This window comes from Lutra lutra, chromosome 7 (genome assembly GCF_902655055.1).
Source record: "Lutra lutra chromosome 7, mLutLut1.2, whole genome shotgun sequence".
NCBI lineage: Eukaryota > Metazoa > Chordata > Mammalia > Carnivora > Mustelidae > Lutra > Lutra lutra.
In genome coordinates, this window is record NC_062284.1 from 115,961,173 (window position 1) to 115,987,542 (window position 26,370).

Genomic DNA, 26,370 nt, shown 5'->3' on the forward strand with positions numbered 1-26,370 from the left:
AGTTGTCATACAGTGAAGCAATAAAATGAGGCCCTTTGAGCAAATGGCAGAGATGACTGGGAGTTGGTTTGAACTAATCTTAATTGCCCCATCGAGGACCTGAGAAATAGGAGTCTGAGTATAATCCTAAGCAAAGTTTTAGAACCAGCTTTTGTGTGAAGTAACGTAACTTGTTTTCTTTTGTATTCTATCTAGTTCTCTTTTGAAGGATAATTTGAGATTACTAGATCTCAAGTCTAGCTCTACCTTCCTGAGAATACCAATGCTCTTGATTCTGCTTAACTAAGTTTCCTGGCAGGTGAAATTTGCTGAATGGTAAAACTATTTGAGTAGATAGGTAAATAAGGGTATAATATGTTAATACGGTAGGCAGGTAGATCTTTTCACAGGTCTTTAACAGTATTTGTGACCCACATTGGTAATTTTTTTAAGTAGGCTCCATACTCACAGTGGAGCCCTGTGCTGGCTGTGAACTGAACCCAGATCAAGACCTGATTTGAGATCAAAAGTTGGATGGATGCTTAACTGACTGAACCACCCAGGTGCTCCCTCCTCCCCCCAGTTGGTGATTCTTAAACTTGCTCTGGTATCAGGAGTACTGGTGGTCCTGGCCATTGGGCAACTGATGCCCTAAAATTGTCTTTTAGGGTTTCAGTTGAACTTAAACATACTAAATGGTATGAAATCACAAGTAATTGGGCAGAGTCTTATTTGCAGGTATTGTTTATTAATCTGCCTAATGCTTGTCTGCATATGAGCAGTACGTAAAACATTTGTTTCATTGGAAAAAATTTGCAATTTTAGAATCCTATTTTAGAGAAACACTCATTTTCCAGTAGCTTGCAGTACTTGAGTTTTGAGAGGGATAATACAGAAACCACTGTCAGCTAATGAATTGATGGGATAGATTAGTGAATAATTCTGTGTATGTTTGTGTTTTCTTGTTTTCCTGACTTTTCTTCTCTATTGATTATATTCTCCAGAAATGTCCATTCATTTCATTATGGCTGATTTTTTAGTTCATCTTGTTTATAATTGCTCTTGCATTTTTTTTTTTTTTTAAAGATTTTATTTATTTGACAGAGAGATCACAAGCAGATGGAGAGGCAGGCAGAGAGAGAGAGAGAGAGGGAAGCAGGATCTCTGCCGAGCAGAGAACCCGATGCGGGACTCGATCCCAGGACCCTGAGATCATGACCTGAGCCGAAGGCAGCGGCTTAACCCACTGAGCCACCCAGGCGCCCCCTGCTCTTGCATTTCGTGTCTGCCTTTGTACATTTAGTGTCCTGTTGGTGTTCTCAGGAGCTTTAATCCCAGAAATAACAGAAGGGAAATTTTAAGGTTAGAAAGGACTTTGGGCGTTTGAAATTTGGCAGCGCTCTGAGCATTTTTTCCCCCATTTTCTGTCAAAAAGGTTGGAATAGGATTTGGATATTTGATTTTACGGTAAAAGGCCCCTATTTATTGCCTAGTTCAGAAGTTGAGTGTGTCTTATGTGCCTGTGGAACACTTCTGGAAATGCAGGGACAAAAGGCACTTTTGGTTTCTGCTTTCATAGGGCTGTCTTAGAACAAGTCTTTATTTCTTAAACAAGTATCCGTCTCTGAGCTGGGGATAGGTGAGTCTCTTCACGTGGACCCTCCAGGCAAGACTTGTCAATGCTGGTAGTCCTGCTGGCGGTCTCGAAAGACTCCGTCTCTGGTGTTCCTTTCATCTTTTGCTCTCTGGTTGATCACACTAAATTGCCTTCTGACCAGAATCCAGGCCACTCGGGGAAGGCTGGGCTGTGCAAGGGGAGCACTCCTCCCCTTTGTGGGTGCCATTTCCTAGAGTTGCTGGAATGGCTTCTTCAGTTGCAGCAGTTGTGTAGGTCATTTTTATTTTATCTGGAAAGTTGAAAAGGGAGTGGAGAAGGAGAGCAACTATAGTTAATACAAAGCTTGTTCGGTCAAAGAACATCCTAGGTATTAAGTTGCATTCTGTGAGGTTTTGTGAGTCCCCCCCCCCCCCCCATCACTTTACCACCTGTCCTGCTATGACTTAAATTCTGGGGGAAGGATTTGTTTTCCCTTCAACATCCCTTATGGTAATACTACAAAGTAAGTCTAATATTGACTCTTTAACACTTCCTCTCCCAACTTCTCAGTATAGGAAATGTGTTCAGAGGGTTCGACTTGCATTTGGGGAGAAATGAGGGGCAGGGAGGAAAGAGTAACTTTAGGGGGTCTTCTGAGTGGAGTTTCCATGCCCCTTCAGTGTTTTGGTCATCCCTCTTTTTGTCTGTATAGAGTTGGTGAGTTGTGATCATAGGAGTCAGGGTCCACCTGTCTTGTCCCCATTTTTGTAGAAGGGTACAGGGCTCAGAAACAAAAATCTTCACCCTGAGCACAGCTGCTTCAACCCTTACAGTGTGTAAGCTCTTAAGGCCTTCTGAGCTGCATTGTAGCCCTGCAAACTTAGGAACCTGGTTGGTTGGTTGGTTTAGAAACTTCCACCTCACACTACTTTTGTAAGGTAGTGGAGACTAAAGACTTCATGGGCAGTTGCCTTCAGGTAAGCATCAGAACAGATTCTTCTCTACAACTCCACTGTGGTTTGGTTTTGTTTTTTAAGATTTATTTTAAAGATTTGATTTGTTGGCGGGGAGAAGGAGCACACAAGCAGGGGGAGTGGCAGGCAGAGGGAAAAGCAATTTCCCCCCACTGAGCAAGGAACCCATTGGAGGACTCTAGCCCAGGATGCTGGGATCATGACCTGAACTGAAGGGAGACGCTTAATTGACTGAGCCACCCAGGTGTCCTTTAAGGTTTATTTTAGAGCATGTGCTCCTGAACAGGGGGAGCGAGAATCTCAAGCACGCACTACTGAGGCTCAGAACCTGACCTGGGCTCGATCTCCTGACCCTGAGATCATGACATGAGCTGAAGTCAAGAGATGGGTATTTGACCCAACTGAGCTGCCCAGGACCCCTTCCACTGTAGGTTTTTTGTTTTGTTTGTTTATTTATTTATTTATTTATTTATATTTGACAGACAGACAGAGACCACAAGTAGGCAGAGAGAGAGGAAGGGAAGCAGGCTCCCTGCTGAGCAGAGAGCCCGATGCGGGACTCGATCCCAGGACCCTGAGATCATGACCTGAGCCGAAGGCAGCGGCCTAACCCACTGAGCCACCCAGGCGCCCTTTTTTTTTTTTTTTTAAATTTTTTTTATTTGACAGAGATCACATGTAGGCAGAGAGGCAAGCCGGAGGGGGTAGGTAGGGGAAGCCGGCTCCCTGCTGAGCAGAGAGCCTGATTTGGGCCTTGATCCCTGGACCCTGGGATCATGACCTGAGCTGAAGGCAGAAGCTTTAACCCACTGAGCCAGCTAGGCGCCCCTCTATTGTAATTTTAAACTAACACTTGAAGTTCTGAAATAAGGCCAGCTACTTAACTGGTTTCTTTTGGGCTGCTTGATAAGATTATATCTCTTTTTTTTTTTTTTAAGATTTTATTTATTTATTTGACAGAGATCACAAGTAGACGGAGAGGCAGGCAGAGCGAGAGAGAGAGAGAGAGAGAGAGAGAGAGAGAGGGAAGCAGGCTCCCTGCTGAGCAGAGAGCCCGATGCGGGACTTGATCCCAGGACCCTGAGATCATGACCCGAGCCGAAGGCAGCGGCTTAACCCACTGAGCCACCCAGGTGCCCCTGATAAGATTATATCTTAATTGTAAATCCACATTTACTATTACACAATAATTTCAAGAAGGAGATTGTCTCCTAGCGTCTGAGTCCATCCCCAGGGTCTAGAAACATCTTGAAGGAGCCCTTCAGGTTCATGAGAAATAAGTTGCAGTTGAAGAATTTGATTATATGGATGTATAGAATTACAAAATACTGAAATAGCTTACCAAGTAAGGTTTCCTAATTTGGAAAAATGACATTTGCAGTTAAGGTCCACCTAGAGAGGGCCTTAGTGGTTTCCTTGAGGTTGATGGTTTAGAGAGAATAAAAAAGGAACATCTTAGAGGTGCCGTGCTATTGTTTAGAAAGTGATTCAATAATGATCAGACTAAGCTGTCAGACTAGGTGAACGTGATACTGTTTAATAAGCTTATACTACTTTTGTTTACTCTGTAATCAGAGTTGGAGTCTTTTGGCTCTTGGTTTATTAGTCTGTATTGCTTTAATATATTTTTTTTCATAGAAGAGTGCTAGTGGTGCTGGGGTTTAACCTGGTTCTAGGACAGGAGAACCTAGCCTGAAGAAAACTTGAGTTTTTCAGATTGTGAATAGGAGCCCATCACACAACTACCACCTCACAGCTATCTAATATCTTAGAAAAATTTGCCTTGTTCATTCTGAGTCTTCGTGGTCCCCCTAAAGTCAAAATTGCCTTACTCCCATGAGGGCAAAGTCTATGCACAGATTCTTCCAGCTAGAAGACCACTGGAGTGCAGTTTTTGGAAATAGCCCTGGCTCTTTGAAGTCCTTTCCTACTTTTGGTGCTGCCTGGTTTCTCGTTGCTTGATAAGAGTTGAAGTCACATCCAAAAGGTCCCTGCCAGAGATCTCGTTGCTGGCAAGGATCAGATCCAATATGGGAGAACAGAGAGGAGAACGATTAAATACTCACCCTTGGAAGACTTCATTTTCTCATAGCACCGAAAGAGGAGGATAAGAAGAACCCCTTCTCCAAGCTGGAAAATCATGTAGAGGAGAGGGAAGAAGAAAAGTGGTCCAATGTCTTCAGGGGGAAATGTCACATTGAGAATGGTGGAACAAAGTTGAACATTTTGACATCCAGTTTCCATACTGACAGTGCGGCTGCACCTGCATAGGTTGAAAAAAAAAAAAAAAAAAACCTCTTTATTCCCTCAGAAGGGACGTGAGAGTGCGAATTCACTTGGCCATCTTCCTCCTTCCCAAATTACTTAAGATTTCTTTATTAATAAGACTACTTCGTTGAAAGTTGAAGTGTGTGGTGACTAGTAGGTTCACCGCAGGATTACCAAATTAGAATTTGGAGAGCTGTCTGGCTGAAGAGGGAGGAAGTGTGAGCCAGCATCATTCATCGGCTTGTTCTGTGGCTTACATTTGGGACAGTTGAAGGTGAACATAAAGTAGAAGATTGAGATGCCTGGGGGACCTTGTCCTATTACCTAGTTTCTGATTTGAACATCTTTAATTCCAAACCCATAATGACTTAAAAAACTTGATGGGGTGCCTGGGTGGTTCCATTGCTTGAGAGTCTGACGCTTGGTTATGGCTCAGGTCATGATCTCAGGGTTGAGAGATTGAGCCCCACGTGGGGTCCTTTGTTCAGTGGGGAGTCTGCTTGAGATACTCTCCCTCTGTCCCTACCCCCCATGCTTGCAGACTCCCAAATCTTAAAAAAAAAAAAAAAAAAATGCAGCCCCATTTTCTATCTATGGTACATAGAACATACTCTTGCTCTTGTTTTACGGACTATAAAGAATGGGATGTTTACATTTAGTAAATACACATTTAATTCGTTGAGTTGTAGCGTTTTAAAGTAGTGATTAAAAATTCTGAAAGCCGTCTCACCACATTTATTATGGGGAACTGACGACTCTGGCCCTTGATTGGCCATTTATCACTGAAAATTGACATCTAGTGGTCTTTGACAGTTTTAACTCTACTATGTAGCCACATGCTACATCCTATAATTTGTTCTTTATTAGTGTGATTCTTAAAATGGATAACTTTTTAAGCTGTATTTTTAAAGCAATTCAGTTTGGGTGGGGGGCAGAGGGAGGGCACTAGAGTGCTACTAATGATTAGACTGTGGCAGAAATAGTTGTCTATAGCTGAAAAGAGGCAAAGTTTCTGAAACATAATGCCGTGTGTAGACGGTGTGTCTGATTATCCTACACCAGACTGTCAGGCTGACTGTCCCTGAAAAGAGCCCCTGAGTCCGAATTGAATTAAACTACAGCAGAGGTCCACAGCCACTTTGGCTCTTCTGCCACTTAGCAGAGCTGTTACCCAGTGGTGTCCTTAGTCAAGACTAAAGCCTTGGCAGCCAAGGAGGAAGCGTGGAAAAGGAAGAGGATTGTCAACACTTAGCCATGATGACTTGGAGGCACTCCAGAGTTGTTTAGCTACCAGATTTCAGCTCAGGAGGGAGCACTTTGTCATGAGCTGTTGCTCTTTGGGTAATTAGATGCTTTTGTTCCCAAACCATTTAGTAACTTACTCCAGTGTTTCTCACAGTCCAAAGTTGCTTGTTCAGTTGATGCATTTGTACATACTGCCAGGAAAATGCCTCCCCCGGGTTTTGGATCTTAGCCTTATCCTGAGAGACGAGGACAAGAATGAAGCCCATGGGACATTGAGATCTAAAGTAATACCTACCGTCCATTGAGGCGCAAGAGGGTAGAGAGGACGTAGCCCAGCAGGAAGCCGACAAAAGGCATCAGGGAGGAGGTGGCCAGCAAGTGTGGTGTCATGACAAACATGATACTCTTGCCCACGTTGATGACAGAGAGTGCTATGATGGCCACACTTAACAAGAGCATGATGATCATCCCTCCCTGTAAATGAGGACAGGAAGAAAAGGGAATTAGAAGGGTGGTAGGGGATAGGGAGGAGCAGAGTCTGAGGAAGCAACGGGTGGGTATTGAAGGTGGAAAACATGTTAATGAAAAGTTGGTACTTGAAGGGAGTGCAAAAAACTTTATCTCCCATCTTTTTGGAATTCTTACAGGTAGCTAGGAAGCATCTTGAATGACAGATCTAAAATTTTTGTTACTATTGACTGTTAACAAGATAGCCAGATAATTGCCAGCAAAATGAGTTTATCTGGAAATAGAGGAAGTACAGCTTGGGACAAGTAAGCTGTGATGAACCATAGGCAAGCGCTCAGAATAGGCAACTATGCCTTTAGAGAGGACAAACTGGGAGGTGGTGTTTTACTAAGTCCTCACTGGCAGGGCTGTTGCTGGGCAAGGAGAAATCCTTCCTCCTGCTGTGGTATGTAAGGCAAGCTGCTTTTGGCTATTGGTAGTGCAGGAGAGCTCTCCCTTCAGGGCTTCTGGACTCCCATTTTTTTTTTTTTTTTTTTAAGATTTTATTATTTGACAGTACAAGTAGAGTAGCAGGCGGAGCGGGGGGTGGGGTGGGGAGAGCAGGCTCCCCACTGAGCAGAGCGCCTAACGCGGGGCTTGATCCCAGGACCTTAAGATCATGACCCGAGCTGAAGGCAGAGGCTTAACCCACTGAGCCACCCAGGTGCCCCCTGGACTCCATTTTAAATGAGGTTTTCTTTATTTTCACATTTCTCCCTTTTGATCAAGGTCTTTCTTCAAAAGCATTACTGATCCAGAGTCAGGTTTTTTATATTTAGTGGCTCCATCCACTAAAGTGGTTTCGTTCCTCAGTGCCAGGAAGGACTTTCCCTGGTGGTCGTGTCCCATATTGGAAAGTGCATAGATTGGAAACTGTTGAGGCTACATTAGAGTAACAAGGAAGGGTATGAGGGAGAACTCTCAGGCATTTCCCATCTGAGGTCTATATCTTGCCAAGATTGTAAGCATTGGAGATCATCTTGGAAGTCTTTGAACTAACATCTCTTATTAGTGTGTTATTTCTGTAGAGATTTGATAGTAAATAAGAAGTTTGTGAATATCTAACAGAATAATGATTTGTATGTGTAATAGTCCTAAACTAGGATTCCAAACCTTAAGGCATCCAGCTAAAGAGGTCAAAGAATTGGGATGCCTGGGTGGCACAGTCAGTTGGATGCCTGCCTTCGCCTCAGGTCACGATCCCAGAGTTCTGGGATCAAGTCCACATCGGGCGCCCTCCTCAGTGGGGAGCCTGTTTCTCCCTTGGTCCCTGTTCCCCTTGCTTGTATGCTCACTCTCTCTGACAAATAAATAAAATCTTTAAAAAAAAGACAAAGGATTGATGGTTATGGTTGGAGAAAGGTTGAAACAAGGTCTGAGAACACCTGGTCGTAAGAGCCTAACCTGACAGGTCTTGCAGTTATAATTTGGGATAAAAGAGAAATTGGTTACAGGTAAGGAATCTCTGACCTCATGAACAGATTGCAATTTCTGGTGACAGATCGAGCAGTTAGAAAGTTTCTCCCCTTTTACAATAGATTGAGCCAAGAAAGGGAGGAAATAAGGTGAAGAAGCAATATTGAAAAAAAGGAATACAGGCTTAATATCTTGGGAAAACTGTCTCCTTCAAGTGTCATCGGCTTCGATCCTAGAAATCATTATTTTTAGGTCATGAATTGGTGTGTGGGTCCAGTCAGGGTTTGATGCTTTCATTAGACGATCCAAAAGTCTGTTCCTTAGTTTGGCGGCACAAGAGTGAATAGTAGCCGTTAGGGGCATTTTCAGCAGGGTTGGGGGGAATTCTGAGCTGTCTCTTCCAGTAGGTTAACTCTCTGGACTACAAGGTGTGATGGTTAAAGTCTTCATCTCCTGGGAGCACACTATGGAAAGATTACTAAAGCAAGTTGAGCAATAGATGATAGATTTCGAAGGATTAGGGGCAATGCCTTTGGCCATGGTATTTGAAAGGTCTCTACAAATTTTGCTAGTTGGGTCATAATGTGTTCAGCCAGCCCTGAAGATTGAGGGTGGTGAGCACAGTGAAAGTGCCGTAAAAGTAGCTGAACTGCGCAGACTTGTCAAAGCCCTTGACTGGTGGAGTGAATTTCCTGGTCGCTATGAAGTTCCGGGGGGCATTGATGACCTTTAGTGGGATTTTAGCTGTAGAAGTAGCAGTAGCCTATCTACAAAGGAAAGTTTTAGTCCAGTGAAGAAGCATACAAACCATTACCAAAACACATTTATATACATGAGGTGGAGGAAGCTCTAGAAAATCCATTTATCAAACTTCAAATAGTCTAGTAGGTAGTTTGAGGTGTGGGGAGCAGTGTGGACAGGTTTTCTTGAATTGTGTTTTGGGCAGGTGGGGCAAGCAAAATAGGTACTCTCTGAGACCTTGTTAATATCTCTCCACTGGTATTGGTTCATGAAGGCTTTCCAGTCGTCAGTATTGGGAACCTTGTGTCTCGAGCAGGACTAGATTATTATTTTTTTAATTTTAATTGACTATGCCATTTTAAAAAAAGATTTTATGTATATCTTTGTCAGAGAGAGAGAACACAAGCAGGGGAGCTCCAGGCAGAGGGAGAAGTAGGTAGAGGGAGAAGCAGGCTTCCCACTGAATGGGGAACCCAATGTGGTACTTGATCCTAGGACCCTGGGATCATGACCTGAGCCAAACGCAGACACTTAACCCACTGAGCCACCCAGGCTTATTATTTGGCCCAAACCAAATAGATTTTTGGCCCAAGCCAGAGTTTTGTTTTGTTTCGTTTTGTTTTAAATTGACTAGCAGTTAATCGTTTTCTAATATTTTTCCTTTTCTGGGGCCAATTGTTAAGCATCTCTGATCAGTTCTTCTAGATTATCATTTGTGGGAACATTCTTTTGGACCATGACAGAGGTTTAGTTATTGGTTCCTTTGAAAGCAGCATTCTTTGCAGAAATATCAGTGAGGTGGTCTCCATTAAGTCCCAGGGAATCAGGTTTAGGATTCCCAGGGACCTTGATAATGGCCAAGTGGCTGGCAAGAGTATGGCATCTAATAATTTCTGGACAGAAAGGCCTTTTTTTTTTTTTTTTTTTTTTTAAAGATTTTACTTATTTATTTGACAGAGAGAGATCACAAGTAGATGGAGAGGCAGGCAGAGAGAGAGAGAGGGAAGCAGGATCTCTGCCGAGCAGAGAACCCGATGCGGGACTCGATCCCAGGACCCTGAGATCATGACCTGAGCCGAAGGCAGCGGCTTAACCCACTGAGCCACCCAGGCGCCCAGAAAGGCCATTTTTAATTCTGTCCCCGCTAGAAGTGAGGAAGCCTTACTGGTTCCATACCATTCCAAAGCCACAAGCTACACAAAAGGCATACCGATTCTTAGGAGAGTGGTAGTCCCTTCAGGGCTTCCCAACTGCATTTTGAGTGAGATTTCCTTTATTTTCACATTACTAAGCCAGTACGGCTTCTAACTGACCTCTCTGGACTGCAGGTATTTCAGTGACCGCTGTGACTCGAAGGCATGAGACTATTCAGTCCTCCCACAAGTGTTTAGTTTTCTTACAAAGTCATTATCTCTGGAGCCTGTATACACATATCTACCATATTACCATCGCTTGCTCCGCATATTTAGGAACTTGGAACCTGTCCTACTTGTCTCAAATACTTCCATTACGTGTAGGGATTGCCTCTGTTTTAGGATGAATCTGATTTCTGGAAGTTGCTGAGAATCCTCTGAAGTGAAGCTGGTAAAGGTTGGTGATTGAGCCAGGTAATGTGATTTTAGACTCCCAAACTGATTTATAACCATAAAGGGGCAAGCCTACTTTCTTGAGTGACCTGCAGATTGGATATGAAGGAAGTTACCAAAAGAAGTTTCAGGAATGTTCTGGGTAATAAGGGAACATCAGAAACACTGCAGGTCTACCCTGCCCCAGGTGAGTGCCTACGAAAGCAATATTTGTTGGGAACAGTAGTATGTTTTCATTTATTTTAGAATTTGCTTTATTTTAAAATTTGTTGATTTTATAGTTGCATCTTACATACCATTTTATTTTTTATTTTTTGAAAGATTTTATTTATTTGAGAGAGACCAGAGCACAAGCTGGAGTGGGGTGGGGTTGGGGGGCAGAGGGAGAGGAAGGAGCAAACTTCCCACTGAGCAGGGAGTCTGACACAGGGCTCAATCCCCAGACCCTGAGATCATGACCCAAGCTGGAGGCAGATGCTTAATCAACTGAGCTCCCCAGGCACCCCCATCTTACTTACCATTTTAACTTTTCAATAGGTGAATTTATGATGAAATTACAATAAGACTTTTTAGCATGTAACATAAGAATGAAAGCTTTCAAACTGCACTCACATGTCTGTTCATTTTGGAGAATGACACATCAACCTGATAAAGTATATGCATAAATTTAAGGCTCTGTATCCCTTTAATCTTCTGAGTAAAGGAATGTATAATACACTTTTATTGAACTTACCATGTTATTTTCTAATATTTAGGTGTATTGCTTCCAGTTTCCAGTTCATTCATGTGACATATTTCCTAGTAATATTTAGAAAATTATGGTAAGGGGCGCCTAGGTGGTTCAGTCGATTAAGCATCTACCTTCGACTCAAGTCATGATCTTGGCGGGGTTGCGGGGGGCTTCTCAGCAGGAGGTCTGCTTCTCCCTCTCCCTTTGCCTCTCCCTCTGTGCTCTCACATACTCTCTCCTCTCTCAAATAAATAAAATCTTAAAAAAAAAAAATAGAAATTGTGGTAAAATGTATATAACACAAAAGTTGCCATTTTAACCATTTTTAAGTGTACAATCCAATGGCATTAATTACATTCACAGAGTTGTCTTGGTAACATTTTAATATTTATTTATATTGCTCAGATTTCAGCTGCACTGTTTTTGCATTTCTGTGTTTGAATCCACATTGCAACGGATGTGGCCATTTAAAGATTTTTATTTTTTATTAGAGTGAGTGCACGGGCAAGGGGGAGGGGCAGAGGGAGCGAGAGAAGCAGACTCCCTGCTGAGCAGGGAGCCTGATGCAGGGCTGGGTCTCAGGATCCTAAGATCATGACCAGAGCCGAAGTCAGATGCTTAACCCACTGAGCCACCCAAGTCCCCTTTGATGTGAAAATTTAAATGTCAACCTGTAACGACTAGTGGTCCTACCCCAAGATAGGAAGGACTTTCACAGATTTCAATGATAACCACATTTCAGGTTGTATTGGAAGATTTCACTGATGAGCTGTTAGTTTGCATTTGGATTGACTTCTCCTTTTGGACTTTTTCCTCTATTCAATGACCAAATAGATTTTGTCCCCATCAAAAGAGTGTAATGGGTAATATAGGGGTTACTGGGCTACTGAATTTGTCCATGAATGAACCCAGATATCCTGTTCTCTGTGGGCATCTGCTCTCATTCTCTCACTCTGGTTCTCCTGGGGTTGTAGAGTGGTTTGGAGCATGGACGTTGGTGCAACCCTGGTGTGAAGGCTGACTGCCAGTCTCCAGGAGCGTAAACATTGCTCAGCCACTCCACCTTTCTGAGTCCGTGGACAGCGCAGCACTAGGCAAGTAAGAACTGACTCACTGAATTGTAGCCCCTCTTCTTATTCACGGGTTAAGGAGAGGAATTGAACATCCCAGAGCTTCCTGTCATCTTGGTCCTGCCACTTGTCCACAACCTCCTGCTGAGACAGGCCAGAGGTGGGTGCTGCTCCATGTTTTCTGTACCACCTGACTTCACTGTTCTGTTCGAGCTGACGGAAGCTGTGAGCAGCCTCCATTCAAGTGATGCAGGAGATAATTTGGCTCCCTCTTCCCACAAAGGTGCCATACACGGGTTGCTGAATGACCAAACTAAGAAGATCCTCTCGTTTAGAGGATTTGCAGAACTACAGAGACGGAAGCAGGAGCAGAGACAGGCCTTGAAAGACAGCAGTGTAAGCTACACGTTGGCAAACACTATCACACAGAGGTGGGGCCCATCTCCCGTAGCAGCGGGTGGGGGAAAGCTTGGGGGAGTGGCCGAGGCACTGTAACAGCAGGACCCTTATTTAAGGGTGGTGGGTGGCTTGTGGTACAAGCGGACCAGGTCATGCTGGGGTTCATCAAACTGACCACATAGACTTGCATGGGTAAGTTAGAGTGTTTTACTTGAATTGCCATTCTAAATAGAGCATCCTTGAACTTGTATCTTGGCCTGTCTAGATGTGACCTTCCACGAGATAATGCAGGTGATGGAACAGAATTTGAGCGGATACCTTCTGCCAGAGCTAGTTATCAGAAGTTGGGTAATTGTGATTTGAAAGTCTCTAGAAGGGTTACATGTGGAAAAGGGCAGGGACGGGTATTTGCTCAATTTTCAGCTTACCACTCACTCACTCTTACGCAAGAGGGAGATCTCACTGGACTCCGTTTCTGCTGTTGAATTGAGTGGTGGGTATGCGTCAACCAGCAACAGGAGACAGGTTAATAATCCTGGCTCTGCCAAGTGGGTTCTGGGGCCTAAGTTATTCCATCGGAATAAGGCAGGAGACTGAACTTTATCTTGAAAGCCTTGCCAGCTCTAAGATCTGAGATCGTTTCTGCATCTTCAGGTGAATATTTTTAATTAAAGTTATTCTGAGTTAAAAAGACCTACATTCTTGTATTAGTTGTGACTGGCACTATAGTCCTTGGCTTTGTCACTTACAAAATGGGGAAGAACAGAGTTGCATTAAATGATATCAGGGTCACTTCCCTTTTTTTTTTTTTTGGGGGTCACTTCCCATTTTAAATTTATTATTTTTTGCATTCCTATACTTCTACAAACTATCTGGAATAACATTAAATGATAGATGCAAACATGTCTGGGGTTTTTGCCTCTGCACATGTGGGAAGTGTCCCAAGTGGAGGGGAGGACCTTTGCAAAGAGAAAAGAGCTGGGACTGGGGAGGTTGGGGATAGCAAGTCGAGAAGGGCCTAGAAAGCCCCATTAGGGAGTTCAAAGTTTATCCTCGAGAATGTACAGAACCGACGAGGTGTGTTTTAAGCAGTGGAGAGACACGGGAAGTGTTCGTACTGTCCATCTCCACCCTCGGGTTAAAACCGATCAGGAAGCCAGGGTAGAAGGCTGTTTCAGTTGTCTTGTGAGAGAGGACAGTGGCCCGAGTAGATGATAGTGTTCTCAGAGATGGGGCAGAGTGGATGGATCCAAGCGACACAAGGCAGAATAGACAACAGGTGGGTGGGAGAGGAGATGGAGAGAGGACAATGAGAATGATTTGACGATTTTGTGGCTCTGGCAGCTAGGCACATGGAATGCCATGGCTTGAGATAATCACATGGGGGAAGAGCAGACTTGGGGAGGAGATAGTTTGAGTTTAATGCTTAATGAGTTTTAAATGCCTGACGTATATTCAGGTGAAAATATTTGGCAGTTAATAAATGAATCCTGGAGTCAGGAGATAGTTGAGGGCTGGAGGTGGTGGTCTGGAAGTCATCAGCTTGTGGATGGTCATTAAGATGGACCAGATCTCATGGTGGGGAGATCTGGTCCATCTCAATGACCAATGATTTGTTTAGGGAAATTTGGCAAGAAAAGCAGAAAGCCTGGGCTGAAGGCAGAGAAGTAACTTTTACCAGGGACACTCACTAGGGAGTCCAAAAAGAAGTGCCCGAGAGGTGAGAGGAAAGCAGGAGTGCCCGGTCACCACAGCTGAGGGGAAGGCTTCTGAGAGAGAAGCATGGTCAGTCATACCAAAGGTTGCTAAAAAGTTAAGGATGAACCAAGAAATGTCTGTTGGATTTGGCAAAGAAAGTAGATCATCATGCTGAATGGATGGGAGACCAAGGAGGAGAGAAGTGAGAGATCCAAGTAGCTGAGACTAATTAGCTGAGACTAATTGTTGAGGGCCTGTCACTTGTGAGAGCTGCCCTCGTGGGTGTGGTGGGAGTGGAAGGTGGTGGGGGACACAGGTGCAGGGAGGGGTGTTTCTTGAAGCATGGGTAGGGGAGGAAAGGCAGCTGCTGGAGCCCAGGAGGGATGGCTTTTGTTTTTGTGTGTGTGTTTTTTTGTTTTGTTTTGTTTTAAATTTTGTTTATTTATTTGACAGAGATCACAAGTAGGCAGAGAGGCAGGCAGAGAGCGAGAGGAGGAAGCAGGCTTCCCGCTGAGCAGGGAGCCCAATGCCGGGCTCGATCCCAGGACCCTGGGATCATGACCTGAGCTGAAGGCGGAGGCTTTAACCCACTGAGCCACCCAGGTGCCCCTGTTTTTGTGTTTTAAAGAGAGGAGAGAAGTGAACCTGTATTAGTACTGATTGTAAAGAACCAACCGGCACAGAGACTTGAGAAATGAGAGCAGAGCTGCGGGAGGCTAGGGAACTTGGGGCCATAATCACTAAAAGCAGATCTCTGAGAAGCAAGAGTGGAGAGAATGGGTGAAGCCACCCAGAGCTGAGGTGGGGAAACTGAACATGGACTGAGGAGAAACGACTTTTCCAGGTCTGTCAACGGAGTGGGAAGGACAGCTGAAGCCACTGCGTTAGGACTGGGCCAGGACAAGGGCAAACCTACCCCGGGCGATGGTAGTGCGAAAACTGAAAAGTCCTGACGACTTGCAACTCCTTTGTCTTAGGCCAAAGCTGCCGCCAAGGCTTGAGCTTCTAAGCAGCAGGCCCCGCAGGCTGGTCTGAGGCAGAGTCCTTCCTGAGGACGAGCACGGAGTCCCAGCGTTGGGGGGTGAGCAGTGAGCTGGAGGGGGAGACTTACAGGGACTGAGCTCCAGGGTTACGAAGTTGGTAGGGGTCCATCGTAGCACTCCCAAGAGTCTATGTTTCTTCTGAGGGCAGGGCAGTGGCATGATGGCCTGTGTGTGACCACAGTGCTCCTCCAAGCCCCCTGGGGCTAGTCATCTCTCCTTCCCATCCCACACCTGAAATGCTGGGAGTGCGCACGCTACCTCTTCCCCTGTTCTCTTCTCCTCTGGCTTCTTGTAAGGTCAGCCAAGTTTGCTGTCATTCCCCCTGAGTTCCTCTATTCAGGCTCCCCACGACCCAGGCTGACCCAAATCCTACCCTTCATGGTCTACCCCCTCCCGATCTTGCATTCAGCCAATACCTAGTTGTGCACTGAATTTGGTCTTATTTCTCATGTGTTCCTTCACTGTCTGCTAATATCAGACTCACGACAACGAAGCCTCCAAGTATTAGCATAAAACTTAGCATCTAGTAGGTATATAAGACAAATTTTTATTATGAAAATAATGAAAATAAAAATTATGAGAAATAATCATCATATGATTGTGCATGTGTTCTACTTTTTTCTCCTTTTCAAAAGTATTCTCACATACATTACAACCCCATGAGGTAGGTGTACCAATAGTCGATCCTTTTACTTCTTCCAATAAGGAAAGAAACAGACACAGAGAAAGCCATGACTCTCCTCAAGCAATACACTGAGATGATCTTGGCATTCTTGCTCCCTGTACAGGTCCCCAGGTTCTTACCTTGGTGACATAACGTACATATTGTGGCCGTTTGGCATTGAGGAAGATCCCAATGGTGCAAGGAATGAGAACCAAGATTAGTGATATCACGATGCCTTTGTAGGGTACCTTGTCCTTCAGATCCCCATCATAGATCCCCCTGGAGTAGACAAACAGGAGGAGGGGCATCATTCCCAGAGCAAAGAAGGTGGAGCAGGTGGTCATCACGATGCTGGGAGGGAGAAGCAGAGAGAGTACAGAGTGAGCCCATTAACATAGACTGTTCTGTTGATTTCCTGCTATGAGCCAGGCATTGTGCTAAGCATTTTACATTAATTTCTTTTTTTCCAGTACGCTTAGGAGATACAGGTTACAAGTTGATATTCTCAAGTTCTTTACTTTCTGGTTTATCTTTACGTTATTTTTGATAAGTAGAGTGTGAGTCCCAGAGCCTGAATAATATATCTCTGCTCTAATCTGTATCCTAATTGTACTATTACCGTTTCCATTTGGACTCCACTACCTGTTAGTCCTGTATAGGGAGAGGCCTTCTGGAAAGGCTGGTTGAAAGAATAAAGAAGCTAGAAAATATTGTTGGATTTGTGGATATTCATGTGACCATATATGGCTCTAGCTTCCATTCTTGTAGGAGGGTTGGGCATGAAGGGTTGGCAAGACCCCAGGAAAGCCCCACTAAGTGTGTGTTTCTCCTCCCCACAGCCCTATTATCTATCTACACTGGTTGTTTCCATAGAAGTGAAATATAGCTTCAGTGCACATCAAGCATGGCCTAAGTCAAAGGGTCCAGAGTGTAGCCATCAAGGACAGCAACAGGTAGAGGTCACTGGGAATAAGTAGCTGCCAGAGGTGAGGAGAGACCCTCAAAGAATACTGTGAACTAAATAATGGGAAAATCCTTCTTCCAGGAATATCTAAAGCACTGAACACATATTTGAGCTTGTAGAAAAGTTAGGGAGTTTTCCAGTTACCAGCAACAGAATGCAAAGGAGTTCGTGGGTGAGCTTATGCTGAAGCGGCATGGTGTGGAGTGGGTAGGGGGTAGAGTGTTAGTCTTGGTAATCTGAAGGCTTTGGTTTTCATGATAAAGGGAGGGACCAGAACTGAGGTCTATACTTGTGAAAAGAGGAGAGTTGAAACCAAGAAATCAATAATAAAAGAACTATTGGAGAAATAAAGTAATAATCCCATGTGTCAAATATAAAATCATAATGGAAAAAAATTGGGGACAGAATAATAATGAGACACATATTTGAAAACACATGGGATATGACCTTGGATTGCACAACAGTTTCCTAGAAATGACATCTAGAGCACCCCCCCCCCCACACACAAAATAAATCAGAATTATTTATCAGAATTAAAAATGTTTGTGCTTCAAAGGACACTATCCAAAAAGATAAACCAGTGGCCAATAAGCATACGAAAAGATGCTTGACATCATTAGTCATTAGAGAGATACAAATCAAAACCATAATGAGATCAGCACACTCACCAGTATAGCTACAATAAAGGTGACAGCTAATCAGTCTTGGAGAGGATGTGGAGAGATAGGAGTCTAACTGTGCTGTTGATGGGACAGTAACCATTAGGACCCGGCACTTCTACCAGATACATAGTCAAGAGAATTGAACACGTAAGTTGACACAAAAACTTGTATACTAATGTTCAGAGCAGCATTATTCATAATAGCCAAGATGTGGAAAGCAATAAAAATATCAACTGATGAATGGATAGGTAAAATACGGTGTACCCAAACAAGTAAATATTATTCAGCCACAAAAAGCAATGTATTAAGTACCGGCACATGTTATTAGATGGGTGAACCTTGAAGACAAAATGCTATGTGAAAGAAGGAGAAACATAAAGGGCCACATATTATGTGATTCCACTTCTATAAATTCTATGGAGACATGATAAAGATTATTGGCTGCCAGGGGCTTGGGTGAGCGAGAAAAATTCAGTGACTGCTAACTGGTTTCTTTTTAGGATGATTAAAATGTTCTGGAATTAGATAGTGGTGATAGTTATACAACCCTGTCAATATACTGAAAACTAATGAATTATACACTTTAAAATGGTGAAACTTATGGTGTGTGAATTATATCTGGATAAAAATAATTAAATCTGGGGAGCAGCTAAAATAATTCAGAGAAGAAAATCTTTATAGCCTCAAATATTTATATAGGAAAAGTGAAAGACTTGGGGCACCTGGGTGGCTCAGTCGGTTGAGTGTCTGCTTTCAGCTCAGGTCATGATTCCAGGGTCCTGGGATCAAGCCCCTGCACCCTTCTGCACCCTTGCTCAGTGGGGAGCCTACTTCTCCCTTTGCCTGCTGCGTCCCCACTGCTCCCCCTGCTTGGGCTCGCTCGCACTCTCTCTCTGATAAATAAAATCTTAAAAAGGAAAAGCAGAAGACTAAAAATTAACTGAGGATCTTACTCAGAAAATTAGAACAAAGTAAACTCAATGAAAATGGAAGAAAACATTAAAGTTGAGAGAAATCAGGAGCACCTGGGTGGCTCAGTGGGTTAAAACCTCTGCCTTTGCCTCAGGTCATGATCCCAGGGTCCTGGGATCAAGCCCCGCATCAGGCTCTCTGTTCAGCGGGGAGCCTGCTTCCTCCTCTCTCTCTCTGCCTGATGCTCTGCCTACTTGTGATCTCTGTCTGTCAAATAAGTAAAATTAAAAATTTAAAAATGTTTTAAAAAATAAAATTTATATAAATCAAGAGGATCAATTAAACCAAGAGCAGCTTGTTTTTTTTTTTTTTTTTAAGATTTTTATTTATTTATTTGTCAGAGAGAGAGAGAGAGAGAGAGAGAGAGAGAGAGTGAGCACAGGCAGACAGAATGGCAGGCAGAGGCAGAGGGAGAAGCAGGCTTCCTGAAGAGCAAGGAGCCCGATGTGGGACTCAATCCCGGGACGCTGGGATCATGACCTGAGCTGAAGGCAGCTGCTTAACCAACTGAGCCACCCAGGCATCCCAGCTGCTTGTTTTTTGTTTTGTTTTGCCAAGTCCAAGAAAAGACACCTCTGGCATGACTAATCAAGGAAAAAGAAGGCACCAATTGATTATTTTGGGAATGAAAAAGGGTACATAATTAAAGACACATTAAAGATTTTAGGGAGTTATAGAAAAAAAAAAAACGAGGACCGTTTTGTACTTTCATTTTTCAATTTGGATTGAATGAACAATTTCCTGGGAAATGTAATCTATAGGAACGAGCTCAAAATGAAGCTGAAAACCGAAATCAACTTAGAATCACTGAGGACATGAAGTAGGTAGTGAAAGTCTATCCTTCAAACCCCACATGACATCCATAGTTTCACAGCAGAGTTCGATTCGACAAAGTATAGATAGTCTCAATGTTATATAGAGAATACAAAAAGGAGAAACATGCCCCAATTTATTGTTTGTGAATAGTATGATTTTATTTTTTTAAGGTTAATTTTGAGAATTTAAATTCAATTAATTGACATATAATATATTATTAGTTTCAAAGTTAGAGGTCAGTGATTCATCAGTCTTACATAATACTCTGTGCTTAATACATCACATGTCCTCCTTAATGTCCATCACCCAGTTACCCCAACCCCTAACCCCTCCCCTCCAGAATAGTATAATTTTAGAATCAAAGCTGCAAAAGGACATTATGAGGAAGGAAAGTTAGGGGCCATTCTCACCCATGAACAAAGAAGGGAAAAAAAAATAGAGTATTAGCAAATAAATCTAACAATGCCTTTACAAAATAATACACAGAAAAAGATGAGTTTATCCCAGCAATGTAAAAATGGGTTAACATTAGACAATCTACTGACATATATCACTGTATTATCACATTAGAAAAAAACACGGTGTGATCCTTTCATAGCTAAGAAAATTGTCGTTCAACAAAATTCAGCGTTTGTGCATTAAAAAATTAGCACACTAACAACAGAATGGAATTCCTTAACATAAAAAGGGTATCTATCAAAAATCCACAGCAAATAGTAAACTTTGTGGTGAAAAATAAGAAAGTTTCCTCCAAGAAGAAAAATAAAGCAAGGATACGTGTTACCATCACTTCTATTGTAAATCATATATGTATTTATATGCACTTGCTAGCACAGGAAAACAAGAAATAGAAACTATACGAATGGGAAAAAAGGAAATTAAACTTTCATTACATGCCAATGATTGGACTGTCCACAGAGGAAATGTAAGTGAATTTCCATATAACTAGAAAGTAAAAGAATCCATGAGTTTTTTTTCACTCTATCAGCAATATGAAAAAATCAGTTGTGTCCTGTTACTCTAGAAAAAATAACTGGGACATAGTTTTTTTTTCCCACACCCCACTCCACCACATGCCAGGACATGGATTTCTTTTTTTTTTTTTTTTTTTTTTTTTTTTTAGGACATGGATTTCTTAAGAAGAGATACCATTTAGCAGACTTACTGGTGGTGAGCATTTTGTCATATATGTAACTGTCGAATACTATGCTGTATAGCTAAAAACCAATATTGTCAACTATACTGCAATTAAAAAAGTGCCATTTATAATATTCACAAAATCTATAAAGTATTTAGAAATAAATCTAATGGAGACATGCAGGATCTTTACAGAAGAAATTATAAAAGTCCACAGAAAGGCATAAAATAAAGTCCTTCTCCCCAAAAGAAAAGCTATTATCATTTTCATGGATGGGAAGCCTCTAAATTTGTAATCTATTAATTTAATGAGGGGCGCCTGGGTGGCTCAGTGGGTTAAAGCCTCCGCCTTGGGCTCAGGTCATGATCTCAGGGTCTTGGGATGGAGACCCACATCGAGCTCTCTGCTCAGCGGGGAGCCTGCTTCCCCATCTCTCTCTCTCTGCCTGCCTCTCTGCCTACTTGTGATCTCTGTCTGTCAAATAAATAAATAATCTAAAAAAAAAATTTTCCAGAAATGTTTTTTGTAGACTTCAGACCTAATCCCCCAAACCAAATGAAGAGTTAAGGGCAAAGAATAGCGAACCTAATTTTCTTTCTTTCCATTTCCTTTTTCCCTTTCTTTCTTTCTTTCTTCTTCTTCTTTTTTTTTTTTAACAATTTTTAATTTATTTATTTGAGAGGCAGAGAGAGCCTGGGTAGGAGCAGAGGGAGAGGGACAAGCAGGTTTCACGCTCAGTGTGGAGCCTGATGCAGATCTCCACCCCAGGACCCTGAGATCATGACCTGAGCCAAAACCAAGAGTTGGATACTTCACTGACTGGGCCACCCAGGCACCAGGTGCGGAGACTTACCTTTCAGATATCAAGACTTACAAAGTCATGGTAATTAAGAAAACGTGGTGTAAGGTGGCCACACAGACCAAGAGAAGAGAGATTCCTAGAAACAAACCCACACATACTGGTGAATTTTATCCACATGAGAGATGGCATTACCAATTACTGGAGAAAAATTCACTCAGTGGTACTGGGAATTCTCTCTATTCATTTGGAAAAAATAAAATTAGATCGCACTATACATAAAAATGAGCAATTGAAAATCTCCATGTGAAAAAGCATAACTTAAAAACTTTTCAGGGGCACCTGAAATAACTCAGTGGGTTAAGCCTCTCTCTGCCTTCGGCTCAGGTCATGATCCCAGGGATCGAGCCCCGCATTGGGCTCTCTGCTCGGTAGCGAGCCTGCTTCTCCCTCTCTCTGCCTGACTCTGTGCCTACTTGTGATCTCTGTGAAATAAATAAATAAAATCTTAAAAAAAAAAAAAACTTTTCAAAGAAAATGTAGGGGAATATCTTCATGACCTTGAGCATAGTCGATGATTTCTTAAAGGAACCCTCCCCAGACACAAACTGCCAAGGAAAAAGATTGGTGAATTTGAGTCCATTAAAATAAGCACTCTGTATTATAAGACATCAACATCAACCTATGAAGACCAGTCCCAAACCGAGTTGATCATTGCAACACACAAAAACAACAAATACCTACAATTCAGTGAGAAAAAACGTCCAAGAGGACAGTCCAAGAGAAAAAACAGCAAAGGACATATTTCTAGCGGAGGACTGATGGCGACCCGGTTATTGGCCAAATGGCCAACAAACATATGAAAAGGTGCTAAACCTCCCTTGAAATCACATTTAAAACCGCTGCGACCCATTCCATGTTCACCAGATGGCGCCAATGACAAAGTCTGACAATTCTAAGGACAGATGACTGCAAGGAGAAAGAAGGATCTTCATTACTCCGCTGGGGAAAGTGTGAAGGGCGAGGACTACTCTGGAGACTCATTTGTAGGCATGCGAACCCCACGACCTGGCAGTCCTGCTTTGATGTTATGCACTTTCGCCCCGGGAGCAGGGGGCACAGGTACAAGACTGTTCACAGAGCAGAATGTGAAATCCACGTAAATAAATGTCTGTCAGTAGAACAGATGCATTCCAGCAAACTACACTGCGGGTCAAGGGCCCCGGAGAAGCTGTTCTGCACATATGCCCATATCTCAGAGAGGCAAGGAGGTAGGTAGTAAGAGTGTAAAAGGGTGTGTGCTCCCTTGGGGAGGGACACGGGGCTCCGGTGCTAGCTATGGATCTTGTTTTGGGAGAAAAGCCACACACAACTTGTGTGCCTGTTTTTGATGCCCTTGGGCAGAGGAGTCATGCTTACTCTGGCTTGGTATATCAGAAGTTCTGGAATTTGCTCTGGACGTGGTGTGCCTTGCGAACTCTGGTGGATGGAAACCATGCCCCAAGACCTCCGGGTACCTCCTATATCACCAGTATCTCTAACTGTCATGATCCTCCCTTTATCCTGAAGGACGGGGGAGGACTTGTCCAGCCTCTAGCTCTGAGATGGGGGATGGGGGCTTGTTTCGGCAGAGCAGTGTGGACCTGGCTGCCTCTGGGGGAGGATGGGGAGCAGAGGGCCAGAGGGAAAGAAGTCCATGCCGTTTTTTATTTCTCTTTCTTGCCTCTCAGAACACTGCACATGCCCTGCTCTTGGACATCTGTACACCCTGGTTGGGGGGACAGGTTTGGAGCCCTTGTCAGTAAAGGCACTGGAGGCTGAAGCTGAGGGAGCGTGGGGGGACCTGACAGCTTCTGGGGGAGTGTGAAATTCCTGGACCGCCTTCTGTCTCAGCCTGGTTAGGCTTCCTACCTCTCGCGTGGGGAGGGGAAGGCCTGCGGGCTGGTTGAAGGTGTGGGGCAGCAAAGGTGGTCAGAGGGGCTCACGGCCCGGAATAGCTGAGCTCGCTTCAACTTTGAGGGCTGCTTCCCTTGCCTGTGGTCACCTGCATTCTGGGGAGCGTGTGTGCGGTGGCACCCTCAAGGAAGGAGCTGCCATGCCTGCCCTACCTGGTGGCTCAGCCTCCTAGAACGTGGCCTCTGGCCTGTGATGGCGGTGACCCCAGACTCACTCCAGCCGTGAGGAGCAGTACGGGTGGGAGAGGCTGGGACTGGCTCCAGGTGTGACTTTCACGCAAATTCTGGGAAACCTCTGGCAAGTGTGTGGACTTCAGTTCCTCATCTTTAAAGCAGAATCAGGGCCTTAAAAGTCACCACAGCTCCGCGTGGGGAATCGTCCAGTGCTGGGCTTAAAGAGAGGTCCCGCCTGATAGCCTCCCAGCTGCAGTGGCTGGCTCCAAACAGGCTCCATTGGGCTTGCACAGGGTTTTAAAAAAGATGTTAATGAGTTGTCAATATGGAAAACTTTGGAGCTTTCAGGTAAAAAAGGGAGATTCGACCTTTTCAGGAAAAGCAGGAAATGGTCGGCAGCGGCTTCATGCTCCGATGGAACACCCATGGCAGGGACACATGGGATCCGCGCTGTTCAGGGGACCCGCACCTCACGGCTGGCAGGTCACTGCTGGTCACTGTGTTCCTTTCTATTCATGCCTGGCCCTGAAGGTATCTGAGTGAAAGGACAGCATTTGGAGCCTCCCAGACCTCAGACACATGTATTAGCCTCTCTGTGCCTCAGTTTCCTTATCTTTAAAATGGGACTCCACCCAGCACCTCCTCCCAGGATGCTGTATGCAGGTTTCCTGCGAAGTGCTTGCCGCAGTGCCTGGCTGTTTTGTATTACCAGAGTCATTTCTCTGTGATACATGGAAGGAGTTGTCCCAGATGAACTCCGACTGTGATTTAAAGTCTGGCAGCCCGTGAAGGTAGGTGATGTGGGATCCATGTCCGGCTGCGGGGCTCTGAGGCATGGTTCAATGCGCAGGGAGGTCTGTCTGTGGGAATGCGCTTTATGGCAGAAGGTGGGCATCCCAGCATTTTCTTTGTGGGGTCTTGGGAGAGGTGAGGGTCCTCAGAAGCCCAGACCAAGAGGCCAAGCAGGAGAGCACAAGGGCTCATGCTCCTGCGTCGCTGGAGGCTGGGCTGGAGGGGGGCTCGAACCTCACAGAGACTTCACGGCACCCCTTGGCCACTGAGGCTGGGACATCTGGTCACTCACACTTACGACACCCCTGCAACACTGGAATGAAGCTATAGTCCAGGTTTCTCGGGACACAGAGGCTGCAACACGCCTTGTCCACAGGGAAGACTGAAGACGGAGGGCTTGCTTTGTGGCAGGAAGGGTTTGGATCGGATAGAGGGAAGAATTTCCTCACAGGGAATTGAACATTGAACGTGTTCCCATGGGAGACTGTGCAAGCCAACCCCCAACTTTGTGCCTGTCTTCCCATCAACTGCCTCAGTGAGTGCTGAGTCACGTGGGTAGAGAGTCCAGAGCTCAGAAGGTAGGTCCCAGTAAAGACCCGCTCACTATTGGTTTTTCATTTAAAGTTCGGTGGCGTTCTTCTGCACCAGCTTTCTTGGCTGGTGTGCTTAGTAATGTTCAGCCGGGGGCTGGCCAGCACGAGCAGCTGGACCGTCTGAGCCCACTGCCCTACCTGGCATGGAAGAGGAAGAGGGTCTCCACCAGGCACTGAACCTCAGAGGGGGCAGGCTGGACACGGAGGCTCACAGAGAGGCCGGGGCTTTTGCTGGTGATTTTCCCTCAGCCAGCGCGGGCTGCTAGGGCTGGAGCAGGTCTGAAATGGCCTCACTCTGGCAGGCGTTCTAGATCAGAGTCCCGCCTGGTTAGAAGGACAGGTGTTCAGCTGGCCCCTGCAGAAGCGAGCCCTGATTTCTGCTGCGATGCTTTGGGTGAGGGGGTATGGCTGCTCTGCCCCCTCCCAGTGTGGCTCACGGGCATGCAGCCCAGCACGACCTGGGAAACTCTGGGATCTGCCTGGTTGTGTCTTTGCACGGATATGTTCCTGTGCCTGACAGGCCCAGGGGGATTAGGAGAGGCCATCCCATAGGCCTGGATAGCTGGAAGGATCTTTGAAAAGTCTTGTCTGTTCTACAGGATTGGAAGGGCTCTTTGGTTCTAAGCCACCTTGATCTCCCTGGAGAAGTCTGGAACCTCTGTGCACTCCCTTTCAGATCTCTGGCCTCAAGGCAAACAACTTGCCCACCATGGTAAGGGGGCAGAGCTCCCCAGAGGCCTCTCGGGTTTAAATAGTACTCCTATAAGTCGGTTTCTGTGGCCCATCTGAGACACCTCTGGCCATAAGGGGTCTTCAGGAGGACTCAGGACCAGCTGGTCCCCTTTGACTTGATGCTTAAACCAAGATGTATCCCAACTCCTGTCTGCAGTCCAGCTTAAGCCCTGACAGCAGTCCCACCAACCCCTACCCTAGCCTCAACCTGGCCCCCACTCACTGCCTATCCTGACTTTGACCTTGACTGGGACATCTCCCATGTAGCTTCCATTCCCCAGGCAGCTCCCTCCTCACCTCCAGTCCTACCTGAGGTTCATGTCCCCCTTCATGGCCAGACTGAAGATATTGGACAGGGTCCCTCCAGGGGAGCAGCCGCAGACGAGGATGGCCAGGGCCTCGATGTTGTTTAGCTGGAAGACCTTGCCCAGAGTAAAGGCAGTGAGAGGCATGATACCGTACTGGGCCATCAGGGCGATGGCCAGTCCCTTGGGCTTCCAGAAGTGAGCCTTGATCTTGCTGAATTCCATGGTGCAGCCCAGCGAGAGCATGATAATGAGCAGCAAGAACACCAGAATGACACTCAGGGCCTTGTCGGTGGGGCGCTTGCCGAAGTTGGGTGGGAGGGTGAAGTTGAGCGGGGCCGTCCCGTTGTGAGCCTCCATCCTCCTGTGTAGCTGCAGAAGGCCTCGGGACCCAGCACAGCCCTTGTTCGCGGCGGACTCCTTCCCTGTCCAGTCTTTGCTAGGTGCCTTCTTCAGGCCCCTCTAGGGCAGAACTGTGGCTCCAGGCAAATAGAAGGATTATGCAACTGGCAGAGCTGTTTCTCTGGAGGCGGTCCAAAGGGGAGAGAACC

General features: G+C 44.9%; 1 protein-coding gene across 1 annotated transcript; it reads right to left on the reverse strand.

Annotated features, from left to right (window-relative positions):
- Positions 1-1,257: 1,257 nt before the first annotated feature.
- SLC10A1 (solute carrier family 10 member 1) lies at positions 1,258-26,370 on the reverse strand. Its single transcript, XM_047737708.1, has 5 exons — positions 25,824-26,370; positions 16,058-16,268; positions 6,359-6,537; positions 4,617-4,813; positions 1,258-1,886 (listed from the first exon to the last, which is right to left on the reverse strand). Exons 1-5 carry the CDS (start codon positions 26,177-26,179, stop codon positions 1,738-1,740), a joined length of 1,092 nt encoding a protein of 363 aa, XP_047593664.1. The 5' UTR covers positions 26,180-26,370; the 3' UTR covers positions 1,258-1,737.